Source organism: Heliangelus exortis, chromosome 2 (assembly GCF_036169615.1).
Source record: "Heliangelus exortis chromosome 2, bHelExo1.hap1, whole genome shotgun sequence".
Lineage (NCBI taxonomy): Eukaryota > Metazoa > Chordata > Aves > Apodiformes > Trochilidae > Heliangelus > Heliangelus exortis.
Genome location: NC_092423.1, coordinates 736,560 through 751,803, shown reverse-complemented (window position 1 = coordinate 751,803; position 15,244 = coordinate 736,560). Strand labels below are relative to the sequence as shown.

The following is a 15,244-nucleotide window of genomic DNA, read 5'->3' as shown; positions in this document are numbered from 1 at the left end:
TGCTGGCTGTTGATTTCAGGCTGAGAATTTCAGCAGGAAATAAATTTTATTAGGACAGACCATGATTGTTTAGGTTTGTAAAGCACTCCATAGACAAAGTGTCACTACATGTGTCAAGAGACACTATTATTTAAGACTCTTTGTGGGGCAGAATAGTGAGGGATTTAATTTTATTCTGTTGTAAAGTCTTCTGGATAGGGACCTGTCATTCATTTGCCTATGAAATTACATTTAAAGCCAAAAAAAAAAACCCAAACCAACCCAGGAGACTGTAAATGTCCTCGTGAGTACAAGCAAGGGGCCCTGGAACAGATAAGAAAATTTGACATCAATTTTCTCAAAGATTTAAGTGATCTTTGGGCTGGAGCCACACTAAGCCCCATCAGCTGCAGAGCACACACTGACTAAACTCTGAAGATCTGGACTGATTCTCTCAGTACTAGAGCTGAGCTGCACGTTGGCAGGGTGCTATCCACCAGTCTCAGGGGGGAATTGGGGTCACAACAGGTAAACTAGGAGTAAAAACTCCAGTTAGTATTTTTTGTTAGTAGAGAGGTTGCATTCATGCCTTTAGGTAGAGAGGAGAACCTCACACACCTTGCTGGAAGGAATGAGTAGGGGAGAAGAGAGCAGATAATAAGAAGTGTCGAGGGAAACATCTACCAGAGCCATCAGATTAAACTCCTGGAACAGTTCAACACAAGTATGTGGGGATTTGCAAACCTCAGTTCTAGCAAAAGCCCCAAAGCCAGATGAAAGATGATTCAGAAGCAGCTGTGAATTGCCTCTGCCAAAGCAGGAGAAATGCAAACTGAAGACTTGAATAGTTTTCATACAACATTTTCCTAACAGATGCTAATTAAAGAAAACTCAAACCCAAACCATCCTTGCAGAAAAAGGGCTGCAGGAAGGAGCTAAGGGAGCTGCTGGAGGCAGCCAGGAGGCCAGTGGCCAGATCTGGAGCAATCACAAAAGCTCCTGAGGCTGGTGACAAACCTCAGCTTGGCAGGGACAGTGTGAGGGGGAACAAAACCTGCTGCACCCAAAGTCCCCAAAGTGGCCACTTGCAGTTTGTCACCCCCACCCTGCCCCACTACTCAGTTCCTCCTTATTCCAGTCAGCTTGGTGGGACACAAGGAATGTGATCTCAGAAACAGTCCTGTAGGACCCTATCCTGTAGGATCCTGCTCCACAGGACTGTAGAAAAGAGGATTTTTCAGTTCCAAACCCACTTCTGCAGACCCTCTGCACACAGTCTGAGTGTGACCTGTGAATTAAAGCCATAAATAAAAACAAGAAAGCCTGGCCCAACTCCTGTGAGGACCAAGTACAAAAGTGCCTATTTAATACCTATCAGCAGCTAAAGTACTCAGCACAAAATGTAAATTTGACAGATCCCACAAACCTGTAAAGTAATTTTAGGAAACATTAGAGCTTGCTGATGGCTGAAAATCTGGTTACGACTGTCAATATAAACCAACACAGGATTACAGCTTAAAAAGTCTTGCTTAAAGGAAAAAAAAAAAAACATTAGCAATGTACTTACAAAGCAAGCTTGCTTCTGAAAGGAAAAATAAGGATCCCATGCAAGAAGCACCTTCCCTGAACGGATCCTCCAGCAGGACCCAGAGAAAGAGCAGAAAACATTCAGTGGGGCTGCTGAGAGCGTTGGGTTGTTTGTCTGATCAGCTGCTCTGCAAAGATCAGCACTGGCCCCTGAGCCAGGTCAGGAGTTAATCCATCTGAAACAGCACCTCTGGCAGCCCCAGCACAGACAGGCCCAATGCTGGCAGCTCAGAGGTCCAGGAGAAAAGTCAGAGCTGTGCCCAGGGAGAGGCAGGAGGCCAGAGAGTGAACCCCCAGCAAGGAGCACTCTTAGGAGAGGATTACCAGGACAAAGCCTTTTTCCTGCAGGAGATGTTAATCTTGACAGGGCACTGACCAGATCCCCAGCTGGAGGTTAAGCATCTTCCCAGTTACTGAGTCTGCAGCCAGGAGATGGCCCTGCCAGCACCAAGCCAAGCAGAGAATCCTCAGAGCCTCATTCCTGCAGCTGAGCTTAAAGCTCTTTTGTGCAGATTGCTGGGTTGGTTCAGTATCTTAAGTGGATGTCCAGTTTGCTTTGCTGGAATCACCACCTACAAACAATAATTTTGCCAGCTGGCAGACAAACCTGTGCCCAGCAACAACTTCCCAGTGATCTGAAAGGAACTGCAAGCCCACACCACCCTGTGGGGCATGGAAGGAACTTCAGGAGGTGTTGCTGGAAGGCAGGTCAGCAACATCCAATTTTTTCATAGAATCACAGGATGCTGTGTTGCAAGGGACACCAAGGATTATCTTGTCCAAATTTCTAGGTACAAGTACAGTTGAAATGAGGTGTCCCAGCACCCTGCCAAGCTGAGTCAGAAAACTGCCAGTGCAGGGGAATCCACCACTTCCCTTGGGAGATCCTTCTGATGTCCCACTGCTCTCACAGTGAAAAGTTTTCTTCTGGAATCCAATGGGAATCTCCCAAGAAGTAACTTGTACCCATTACCCCTTGCCTTCTCCATGTGAGTCCTTGGAAAAAGGGAGTCTCCATCTTCTTGGCAGGCACCCTTTAAGGACTGGTACATGGTATTAAGGTCTCCCTTAAGTTCTCAGCCTCTCCCCATGTGGCAGCTCCTCCAGTCCTCCCATCATCCTCATGGATTATCCTCTGAGATCTGGAGTTTGGTAGCACTCAGGTGCTGGCTGAGGCTCTGCTGGGGGCAGTCACCAGCAGCACCAACAGCTTCTGGTCCAGGCTTACAGACCCATGAGATCTTTGCCTGCATCCCCACTCTGATTTTTCTCATGCACACACACAGGTACCACCCTCACCCTGCTGCCCAGAGGTGTTGGGGCATGGGGAACACCAGGTCAGAAGTCCTACAGGCAGCTGAGATCTTCTGGGTTCCCTTTCCTTGCTCAGGACACTGCTGCACAAGGAAGGGGAAGGTATCCAGGAGCCTCACCTCAGAGCTTCCCCAGCACCACTTCCAAGATGGTTCTGTGATTCTGTGAAGATGCTCAGTGCTCCCTTGGTGTGTTTTAATCCCTTTGGAGTACACTCAGTTCCTCACTGGAACCTTTTCAATATTTTATTATCAGAGCAAAGGGTCTTTAAATCCCTGTGTGTGCTGCAGACAAGCTCCAGAGATACCCAAAATCCAAGGGATAAACAAACAACTGCATGGCAAAGGATGCAGCCAAGTTCACACCAAGGTTCAGACATAGATAACAGCTCAAGACTAAAAGAAGATTTTGCATTTAATAAACACAGAAAGCACCAAGCTGGCAGCCTTGATGGAGAACAACCAGAGCTACCAAACCAGTTACCCAGTGACTCTCCCCTTATCAAACTGGAATACAGGCAACTCTTCACACTATTACTACTACTGTTATTCCTATTATTATTATATGACTGTGCATTGTTTTACATTATTATTTTACTTACAAAAATCTGAAGGAAACTGAGCACTGGACAGGTTGCCCAGAGAGGTTGTGGAGTCTCCATCCTTGGAGACAGCTCAAACCCCAGCTGCACAGAGCCTGAGCAGCCTTTGGGGTTTCCTTGCTTTGAGCAGGGACTCGAGATGTCAGAGATGTCAGATGTCCCTTCCAGCCTCCAAAGCCTTCACAGGCACTTCAGATGCAGCTTTTGGAGGAAAATGACTTCTGGCTTTGAAGAAGATAAGGGCTTAACTACCCAGAGCTATTGCTGAAACCAAATCTGACTGAGATTGCTCTAAATACTTTAATTTGCTCCAACGAGAAGCAAATTAAAATCCACAGTGGAGAAGTCAGATGGGGAGAAAGAGGATCAGGAATATATTACAGGTCCTGGAGAAACCACAGGGCATCTCAGAGGGTGCTGACAATTCGAGAAACATTTTCTTGCTTTCCTTCTGAAATTCCATGCTGTTATATAATCCAGAAGGCTAAAAAAATGACTGTCAGAACCACTATCTCCTCACTGGAGAAGACGCCAAGTCAGGAACTTGAAAGTTCAACACAGGGTTCACATTTTGCTTTAAAAAAAAAAATAAAATCTGCCAGTTAAAAAAAAACAACAAACCCAAGCTGCAATTGTTACAGCTTATTTTATGACTTTTCCCTTATTACATTGCTTTTGCCCTGGCTCATTCTTCCAAATAAGGAGCAGTAAGTGTCTTCAGCAGTGATTGCTTCATGACAAATTGGAGGCAAGAAGCAGAGCTGCATGGCAAGCACTCCTCCCACCCTCTCTTCTAATTGCTCCCCACAAGCAAGGCTTGTGCTCATGTTCCTGCTTCCTGCTGGGAATGTCAGATGCTCAGGAAGTGAGTAATTTGTGATCACATCTCAGATGGGACTGAAAAAAGTCTCTGGGATCAGGGGCAACGCTCTGGACTGCAGTGTGGGACAGGTCCCACCAGGTACCCTCTTGAGATGCCTCCATCTAGAGCTGCAATCCAGGGACTCCACACCTTTACCAACTGAGGCACCTGAAGTTCTGATTTTAAACAAAAGGCTTATTTACAGCATTGTCATAGGCACATAAAAACAAGAGTTCAGCTTAGGAGACTTCTCCCTGAAGTGCTTCTTGGAGCAGGTATCTGCATGAATTATGAGAAGGATCCTTGTGTTTTCTCCAAGGATTATCATAGAAACCCAGAGAGGTTTGGGTTGGAAGGGACCTTAAATCCCCCCCAGTCCCAACTCCCTGCCATGGTCAGGGACCCCTCCCCCAGCCCAGGGGGCTCCAAGCCCCATCCAACCTTCAACACTGCCAGGGATGGGGCAGCCACAGCTTCCTTGGGCAACCTGGGCACCCAGGGGCTCAGCACCCTCACCCCAAACAATTTCTCCCTCCCTCCCTGCCCAAGATCTCCTCTCCATCTCCCCTCTCCCAGCTCCAAACCCTTCCCCCTCGCAGGCTCCCATCCCTCCAGGCCCTTGTCCCAAGTCCCTCCCCAGCTTTCCTGGAGCCCCTTCAGGCACTGGAAGGTGCTCTAAGGTCTCCCCATGGGATCCTTCTCTTCTCCAGCCTCAACACCCCCAACTCTCTCAGCCTGGCTCCAGAGCAGAGCTGCTCCAGCCCTCCCAGCAGCTCCAGGGCCTCCTCTGCACTGGCTCCAACAGCTCCGTGTCCTTCTGCTGCTGGGGACCCCAGAGCTGGACCCAGCTTTACCCCAGGGGACACACACAGAACCCCAGTTGTGAGGAACAGGCAGTGGAGTCTCATCCCCTCTGCTGCCAACGTGGTCAGGGCTCCTGAGCACAGAGATGTCACTCACACACACACACACACACACACACACACACACACAGAGACAGAGACACAGACACAGACACACACATGTGCTCAGGTCTGCAAGTGACAGCCACACAAAAACATTGATCAGGGACTAAATTACGTTTAAAATAAGCACCACCTGCCCTTCCACACAGCCCTGGCCCAGGCTGCCCAGAGAGGTTCTGGAGTCTCCTTCTCTGGAGCCTTTCCAACCCCCCCTGGATGTGTTCTGTGTGCCCTGCCCTGGGGGATCCTGCTGGGACAGGGCTGGCACTGGAGCAACTCTGGGATCCCTTCCAACCCTGAACATTCTGTGGTTCTGTGATCCCACAAAGTCTCACACTGAGCTGTGCTGCTTTAACATCCTACAAAAAGCCTCTTGGACTTCCAGAGCAATCTGGAAGCTGACAGTGCTCAAGGAAGGAAGCCCTGAAGAGTTTCTGGGGTGAACTTCATCCCCTTTGCAGTCTCCTCTCTGCCTGGTACCACCCCAAGCAGGGCCAGGCTGTCCCCTGTGCTGTCCCCAGGAGGCAGTGATGCTGAGCCCTGACCTGCAGAGCTGTCACCCCCTGTTCCAGGCAGGGAGAAGTGATTTCCCCTGAAAGGGCTGTTACCAAATTTAAACAGCTTCACCCTGACCCAGGGACTGCAGCAGTTCAGATACAGGGTAGAGAGGCTGGAGCAGTGTCCTAGAGGTGGCAGGGGGACATTGGGAGGGTCCTGACCCTGCTCCAGGTGAAGCCAGGGTCACCAAACCACACAGTGCTGCAGAGCAGAAGCCTCTGAGGTGAGCAGCAAGATCTGTTCAGCAAAGCTCAGAGTTCAAGGCCTTCAAACTCGGACACAGAATCATAGGATTTCAGGGGTTGGAAGGGACCCCTAGAGATCACCTAATCCACAGCAGGATCCCCCAGGGCAGAGCACACAGGAACACATCCAGGGAGGGTTGGAAAAGCTCCAGAGAAGGAGCCAAGAAGTTTCTCCTCATCTTGAGCTGGAACCTCCTATGTTCCACCAAACAGCTGAAGTATAAAAAGCCAGCAAAATTCCTAAAGAAAAGATCCCCTCCACAGCATCTGATGATGATCTGGCAGCTCAGGTTGAGGAACTCCAACCTTCTCTAAGCCTTATCCTTCTGCACTTGAGACCAGATCACATCTCCCCAAACTAGTGTGAAAATAGGTCTGCAAATATCTCTTCAGGTAGAGACAGAATTGCTTCTTCATCTTCAAGATCATAACACAGTGTAAGATTTCCTCTTACCCCATGCTCACACCAGACAGACTGCCCAATGACTGTTCTCTTTGTCACAAATATTTGATGTTTGCCATGTCTTTTCCTGGGGAGGTCACACACCCCCCATGTCCCTGGACTGTCCCCCATTTGCCTGCTCAGCAGCCACTGGAGCAGAAGCAGCAGAATCTGTGCTGAGCCACATCCCAGCTGGGAGCTCTTGCAGTTCCCAGGTTTTCTCCTGACAACCTTCAAGTGCTGAATTCTTTCTTCAAATGCCATCATGGCCAGAGAAGGAAACAAAAATAAACAAAACACTTGCAGTCCCTACTGAATGATCATGACAGCCATATTCTGTTGAGGGTCAATACAGAAACACATCAAGAACAAGGTCCACACCTTCTTGAAGTGTCCAGCCAACTCCTTGGAAGTGACCCACTGATAGGTAGGTACCTTTCCAGAGCTATTTCTCCAGCTGAGGAGGGCACAAACCAGGCTGTTGTCTTCATAAAACTTTTCAAAAGCAAATTAGGAAACTGGGGTGATGTTAAAGAAACATCCCTACTCACTGCACCCAATCCACCTCATCTGCCACCTTGTCAAACAAAAGCATCTTGAAAGACTTCCCAGAGTGCTGTGCATCCTGTTTATTATTTCTCTAGCTGGCTGTTTCATCACTTGTCCTGGTACCTCCTCATTAATTGAAACCAGGCTGCAAATCAGTCATGCTTCACATCTCTAATCCAAGAATAGTGCTTGACCTCTTCTGTTACCTGGGACCTTCCATCCCCATGGGTGCAGGACAGCTGCTGCTGGGTCAGAGGCTGATCCTGTTTCTACTCTCTTACATGGAGAGAGTAACTCTTGAGGATTAAGCTCCAACCCTGTTAAACAGTATTTCTTATCAAGTCAAATCATAACAAGAAAACCCAACAAACCAGAAGTAGAGTAGACAAAGGTGCCTCTATTGCCACTTCTTTTGCATCATTTGCTCCTCCATCTGTTTTTAAGAGTTTTCTTTCAACCTTTTCATGTTAATAACTCAGAAAGCCCCTTCTCTTTGGCTCATGCAGTTCAGTAGTTGTAAAGCATCATATCCCTTAATCTCTGCAGCTTTCAAATCTCCAGAGCTTGACATCCAAGCTCCCATTTTCATTAGTTTCCTCCTTTTTGACAGACCTGCTCAAGAACTGACACAGCCATGTTAGTTGGAGACTATGAATGCCCTGCCTATACACCCAGATCACCTCCACTCAGTAGTTTTTCAGCACTTCATCTTCCCAACAGATTTAACTCCTGAGCACCCGGCTGCCAAGATGAATTCAGATCCACTTTTCTCCCTGCTGCTCATACCTCACACCCTAAATTCTATCCTTGCCTTCATTCAGCTCCCAGAACCATGCAACAGAGACAGCACCATCTCCCTTATTAACCCTTCTCCTAGGGAAAAAAAATCCCAACAATTCCTTTCACTTTGGGCTCGTAAGCCAAGACTCATCCCCAAACCCAGAGCAGTGAGCGAGGCAGCCAGAGGACCAAGAACCTTAGAAATATGTAGGGAGGGCAGGAACTCTGAAAAATGTTAATATAACCCTGCTTCAGGTTCAAGCACCCCAGGATCAGTCATCCCAGCCTTGGAACCTTTCGTGTTTGATTGCTGCTCAGATTCCAAACGCTTCACTTCGTTTGACCTACATATTTTGGTACTTTGACTCTTTCCCTGCCTGCTCTGCACGAGCTGCTGAAGAATCCTTGAGAAGTGACAATACATATTGTCACTCTTGGAGCACATCAGTACCTCTGGATCTGTACACACAGGCACACATTTATTTTTGTGTGTACGTGTATCTCTTTTTTACTGCTTCCCGAATCCCATCTGCGGGTGCATGCCCACAGAAGTCCCCATCTGCTTCTGCTGCAGAAATGAGGTATCGAAAATGGAAATAAGTGCTTAAAATAGAAAATTTCCCTTCAGCATTACAGTCATGTTTGTTTAATGCTGAGATTAGAGCCCGTTTCTCAGCCTATGTTCACACACATCGCCGTGACCTACTTTCTGCTTTTAAAAATCCCATGGCGAGAGCGGCGAAGCTCACATGAGGGATCAGAAGCAGTCAAGAGAAATCTATCTGCCCCGTTTGTAATAGAGTTTTCTGGCCATTAATTCCAGCTAGTGTCAAACTAATGACAGGAGGGACATCAAAGCATGAAGCCATTTACATAATACTGGAAGGATCGACGATTCCCTTCCTATTTATTCAGGGAGCTTCTCCTTGGAGAATGAGGCAAGCGACACGTTGTCTCTGCTCTGCTGAAATCCTCATTTACAGCCCAGCACAGAGACAGTTTTCTAGGAACTTTTTAATTCCTGACTTAAGAAGGTTTGGGTGTTTCGTGGTGCTAAACAAACTCGGTCAATACTGTTTTCTCTCTGGAAACAGGGCTGCAGGACTGATGGTTAAACTCTGTGATCTTGGAAGGTCCTGTCCAACCATGATGATTCTGTGACTCTAATAAAGGACCTTGATTCATCTGGACAAGCCACTCGAGGCTGCACGAAGCCACCTTAGGGAAGCAGTTCCTCTAGGAGAAGCTGCTGGAGCTGGGGTTTGCATGGGAGGTCCCACCAACACCCCACCCACCCAAGACAAAGAGGAAAAAACACGAAATTGTTCCTCAGACCTCTGGTCTAACACTGAGCTGTCTCACCTAGATGAATTTGACAGAGTCAGGTCTCAAGCACGCAGCTAAAGCAGAGCTGCTAATGCTCCTGCCTCTTTGACAGTGAGTTGAGTGGACATTTCCAGGGTTGGCAGAAGACTTGCAGGGCCCAGGAAGCTGCAGCCGCAGCTCCAGCCGCAGTGAGGGCACTGCAGGGCATTTCTGCAGCCCGGCCAGACGGGTCCTCTGCTTTGGTTTCATTTTAGGAAAAATACCAACAGCAAACAGAAAGTCTGACCTTGAAACACAGCTGGGCACTGGCGTGACACCACCTCTGCAGAGGCCACCCTGTGCTCCTCAGAGGGCTGCAAAGGGACAAGCTGTGTCTGTCACCCACAGCTGGGAGCACCAGCAGGAACACAGCAGAAAAGGCTGCAAAAACGTGGTGTGTGCACCTAGGCAGAAAGTTCTCCTAAGTTTATAAATAGGGGAAAAAAACACAAATCCCCCCAAGGAGTTGTGGGTTTTTTGAGGTACGGCATAAAACAAGGGGTTTGAATCATCCACCAAGTTCAGATATCATAGAATCATAGAATGGTTTGGGTTGGAAGGGACCTTAAATCCCCCCCAGTGCCCCCCCTGCCATGGTTAGGGACCCCTCCCCCAGCCCAGGGGGCTCCAAGCCCCATCCAACCTTCAACACTGCCAGGGATGGGGCAGCCACAGCTTCCTTGGGCAACCTGGGCACCCAGGGGCTCAGCACCCTCACCCCAAACAATTTCTCCCTCCCTCCCTGCCCAAGATCTCCTCTCCATCTCCCCTCTCCCAGCTCCAAACCCTTCCCCCTCGCAGGCTCCCATCCCTCCAGGCCCTTGTCCCAAGTCCCTCCCCAGCTTTCCTGGAGCCCCTTCAGGCACTGGAAGGTGCTCTAAGGTCTCCCCATGGGATCCTTCTCTTCTCCAGCCTCAACACCCCCAACTCTCTCAGCCTGGCCTCACACACCTTGCCCTGCCTGGGTGTGTTCCCTTCACTGAAATTTAACACTGAACCATTCCTATGAAGCAGCCTCAGCAGGATGAAGGTTCTGCAGGCAGAAGAGCCTCAGTCCCAGCAGGAACATCATCCATGGATCCTGGGGCAGGATCCGCAGCGTTCCAGCTGCAGTGGTCAGGAGAGGAAGAGCCCATCAGGAGAGCACAGAGAGTGGGAGCCCTCCTGAGAACTTCACTGAGGAACCCAGCTAGGAGGGTGAACTGAAAACTGTCAGGAAGTAGAAAGGGGTAAAAAATTATTCTAATGGGAACAGCCTCAGTAACCTTCTCTTTCCTGTTGATTCTTTGGCTTTTCCAGAAGTCCTAACAGACTTTTTAGTTACCAGTCTGTGACAGACACCACAGGATGTTCAGATTTTCTGTTTTATCAAACCCTCTGACCTTTAGAAATACAACACATGGAAGCCAAGGTCTTTTTCTTTACCAGTACTATGGTAAAGTGCCCTGCTCTGCAGCAGGGATGATGCCACATGCAGGATCCTACAACCTTCACCCACCCAGAGCCCTGAAGAGCAAACAGCAAGCTCAGCACTTGCACAATTCCCCCTTCAACAAGCAGGATTTGCTTTCAAGGTCAGCTTCCAAATAAATGACTTTAATGAGCAGCCTAAAGAATAGGGGTACAGAAATGGACAGAACCTCTACCAGCTCCTCTGTAACCAACACAACCCCCCCTGGTACCTGAAACCAATAATCAGCTTACAGAAATGTTTCTTCTGAACTGAAGGTCTGCCCAGGTGAATCTAATCCCCCTCAAGTCTCAGCTGCTAAACTGGGCAGCTCTAATTTGGACCTTTTAATGATTATTAGGTTTCAATTTACATTTAATCTGGGACCTTGGCTTCAGTAGAATACAATTTTGCATTAACTATCTGAAACATCAAGTAATTGACATAAAAATACATATCTTTCCTTTTTTTAAAATGCAGAATCAGTTATTTTGGCTGTAAGCCCTTAAAACCTTACAAAACTGTTCCACACGAGTGACATTTTTAAGAGAAACCATTTGCATCACTGAAAAACAGGAGAGTGTTCATGTGTGAGCTGTAACATGGCAGATTTTCTAGACAAAGTATGGAAGACTTAGCTGAAAGCAAAGTATTTTTATCTGTAGCCAGGGGAAACGTTAGGGAAGCTGCAGACACAAGGAAATGACACAAAGGTAAATAAAAAATTGGCTAAGTGACAAGTGGCAAGGCAATGTCAAAAGGGGAATTATCTCTCTGGAGAATTAGGTGTTAGAGTTTGAAAAGAGAAAACAGAATAACTCAGGCTTGACATTTTTGTTTTGAATTTTAGAAATTAGAAAGGGTTCTGATGAAATGAGATTAAAATATAAAGTCAGCAAATGGAGAAGGGCAATAAAGGGTCTGGAGCAGAGCTCTGCCCAGGAGCAGCTGAGGGCCCTGGGGGTGTTGATCCTGGAGCAGAGGAGGCTGAGGGGAGACCTTCTGGCTCTCTGCAAGCCCCTGAGAGGAGGTTGGAGCCAGGGGGGGTCGGGCTCTGCTCCCAAGGAACAAGGGATGGGACAAGAGGAACTTTGGGCACAACTCAAGTGGTGCCAGGGGAGGTTTAGGTTGGAGCTGGGGAAGAATTTCTCCCTGGAAAGGGTTGTCAGGGCCTGGCCCAGGCTGCCCAGGGCAGGGCTGGAGTCCCCATCATCCCTGGAGGGGTTTCAGACCCTGGAGATGTGGGGACGAGGGACATGGGGTGGGGGTGGCCCTGGCAGGGATGGGGGAAGGGTTGGACTCAAGGGTCTCAAAGCTCTTTTCCAACCAAAATGATTTCAGGATTCTATTCTGAATCCATCCAGGAGAAATTCAGTGATTTGAGTATCAGAATGGTAGACATGAGACAACATTTGACACTATGAAGGTCATGCAAGGGACCAAACCAATGAACTACAGGATCTGTGCCATAAACTGGGGGTTCCAAGAGAAACAGGGCTTGAGCTGCCCTGTAGAATACAGAGAGACCCAAAGAGCCAAGAGAAGCAGGAGCAGGAGAGACAAGGGCTGTCAGAGCACAGGACACACCATCAGCCCACTGCAAAACACATCCTGCAGCTCTCATCAGCATCCCAGGATAACCAATGATGACTTGGGATTGGAAGATGGACAACAGTATAAAAATGTGCTTGAATACTGCAAAGAAATTAAGAATTCCAATAGTCTGGCTCAAGACCTAGAAGGAAAGGGAACACATCCCCAGGTCCCTCAGCTGCCCCTGGGCAGCTCCAGACCCTTCCCCAGCCCTGCTGCCCTCCTGCTAACACCATTTGCTGAGTTTATATTTTCATTTCATTTAATCAGAACTTTCTAATTTCTGAGATTCAAAACAAACTTCACTGTAAGCTTACTGGGACAAGTGTAAAGGTGTTTCCTTCACCTCAGAGCCAACATCTGCACAGAACAACTGCTTATATGTCATTCCCACAGTATTTTAACATGGAATTTAGAAGAAATTTTTTTAGTAACCGTCAAGGAGAGGCAGCAGTGAAACAGCCCATGAGAAGAGACAGGAAAATGCACCTTCTTCAAGCTGCTCATTATTAAAGGTATCACCCCTTTACCTCCAGTAGCTGGAATCTGGGATTGATTACCCCAGAACATCTTCCCAGCTTCATGCTCCCTTGCTTCTGTCTTCTTAATTAAATCAGAGGTATTTTGAGTTCATTAATAAACACCCTCAGTGTCCCAGTTTCCAGCAGTGCTGGTGACACAGGAGAGCTCAGAGCCACCCCAGGGTGCAGCTATCTCAGTGAAACACCCTGAGAGCAGAGACACAGCCCTCAGCTCAGCACTCACCCCAACCTCAGGCTTCCTTTGTCACCCCCCTACAAAGGGAAAAAAATCACAGTTCCCCTTCCCAAAATATCCTCTGTGCCTCTGGTGCTCGGCGGGATTGACGACCTTCAGCAAGGATTAGAAGGGACAGGCTGGGTGAAGGTTTAGAGTTTAATTGTATCATTTGGGGCTATAAAGCACTGCACGGAGCAATTCAGTTTTCTCAGAGACAAGGTTTTAGTCACTTCAATGCATTGGAAAATCTGGGTTCTGCTATGAGTGTAATTTACACTAAAGACACTGCAAATAGAAGGAGCCCATAAAAATAATTTAGCTGCTTGCCTGTGCTTTACCTGCATCCTTGTGTCACTGCACCTACTTGAAATATCTGTCTGGGGAGGAACTGCATTTTCTGTGGGTTCAAGCAGCAAATGGAACCAAGTCTTCCAGTTTTTCACCATCACCTTTCAGATTTGTGTAGCCAATTGGTTTGAAAAAAATCACAGAATCATAGAATTGTATTATGTTCAGGGCTGGAAGGGAGCTCCAGAGCTGCTCCAGTGCCAGCCCTGTCCCAGCAGGATCCCCCAGGGCAGGGCACACAGAACACATCCAGGGGGGGTTGGAAAGGCTCCAGAGAAGGAGACTCCAGAACCTCTCTGGGCAGCCTGGGCCAGGGCTCCCTCACCCTCACAGCCAAGAAGTTTCTCCTCAGCTTCAGCTGGAACTTCCCATGTTCTCCCTTCAGCCCAGGATTCCCTGTCCTATTCCTGGGCACCACTGAACAGAGATTGGCCCCTTCCTCTTGCCCCCCACCCCTCAGCTCTTGATGGACATTCAGCAGATCCCCTCTCAGCCTTCTCTTCTCCAGCCTCAACAGCCCCAGGGCTCTCACTCTTTCTCCACACCAGAGATGCTCAAGTCCCTTCAGCACCCTCCCAGCTCTCCCTTGGCCTCTCTCCAGTAGATCTCTGGCTCTCTGGAACTGGGGAGCCCCAAACTGGAGCCAGGATTCCAGGGGTGCTCTCCCCAGGGCAGAGCAGAGCAGAGGGGGAGGAGAACCTCCCTGGATCTGCTGGACACACTTTTCCTGATGCCCCCCAGGATCCCATTGCCCCCCAGGGCACATTGCTGACCCCGGGAGGATTTCCTGCCCACCAGCACTCCAAGGGCTTTCTCCATGGAGCTTTAGATTTAAACATTTATAGCTTTACATTTAGCAAAGCCCATGGTTTGCAGAATACACATTCACAACAGAAATGGCTCAGGATGTGATCAGCTCTAATGTACTGACCCAGCTTGTTTGAAAGAAATAACCTGAAAGGGGAAGAGTACCAAGAACCAGCACCTGCATCTATCACACAGGGCTTGGCTCCAAAGATTCTCTCAGCTTCACCCAAGAAAAGCTGATCCCATCAACAACATCTCACAGTCAATCTTTATAGGGAATCATTCTGGTCTCCCATGCCTGGTACTCTCTTCCTCCAACAATATTTGCCTACAAATGGAATTTATCTGGGTCTGTATTTGGGTCTTCTCCATGCTGTCAGTCCTCACTGCAGCCAGAACAACAGCAGCAAGCAGGATGCTGCCCTGGCAGGCAGGGGCCCATCTGGACTGGGAACAGAGACAAGGAGACCCCTGAACCCTGCAGTACAACCAGAATCCTGCTCCACACACATACAGAAATAATGAGCAAGCAGAAGCATCTTTTCCCAGCCATGGGGAACACATCCTCACTCCACACTTCAGTCACACTGCACTGAAGCAAGCAGCCAGATTCCTGTGACCTGAACATGCTGTAGATGAGATGCTTGTTCTCTGCTCTCAGAAACACCCTTGGCCTTTCTGCCCAGCAGCACATCCCCAGCTGGCACCAAGAAAAGAGATTTTAAAGCACAAAAGCTGTGTACCAATTAAGGCAGGATATGTGGCATCATCTCCAGAACCCAGACACCTCTAACCCTTCTCCTCTGCCAAATCCCATTAACAGGGAACAGTTCCTACAGCCCTTCCAGATTGCTGATGAGACCCAGGACAGCTTTCTGCTGGCAAACTGCTCGGGTCCTGACTCTCTGCCTGCCAGTTTTGGGTTGGGAAGCAGCAATTTGAAGGGCTGGCTGAGGAAAGCAGAGTTCTCCTCCCAGCCCTCCCCATCACCATTCACTGCCACTGCATTTTCCTCCTGAAGCTGGCAGACAGCCAGGCTT

The 15,244-nt window shown here is 48.5% G+C and overlaps 1 protein-coding gene across 14 annotated transcripts in view; it reads right to left on the bottom strand.

The window, feature by feature from the left end:
- The window catches only part of MAP4 (microtubule associated protein 4), a 166,448-nt gene that overhangs the window by 72,883 nt on the left and 78,321 nt on the right, over window positions 1-15,244 (bottom strand). The window contains exon 1 of one of the 14 annotated variants that reach the window (XM_071734499.1): window positions 1,547-1,799. The exons of the other annotated variants lie outside the window; for them this stretch is intronic. Within the exon in view, the coding sequence (XP_071590600.1) occupies window positions 1,547-1,586 (40 nt within the window). The 5' untranslated portion in view covers window positions 1,587-1,799. Of the gene's footprint in view, window positions 1-1,546; window positions 1,800-15,244 lie in introns of those variants that run through there. 14 annotated transcript variants of the gene reach the window in all.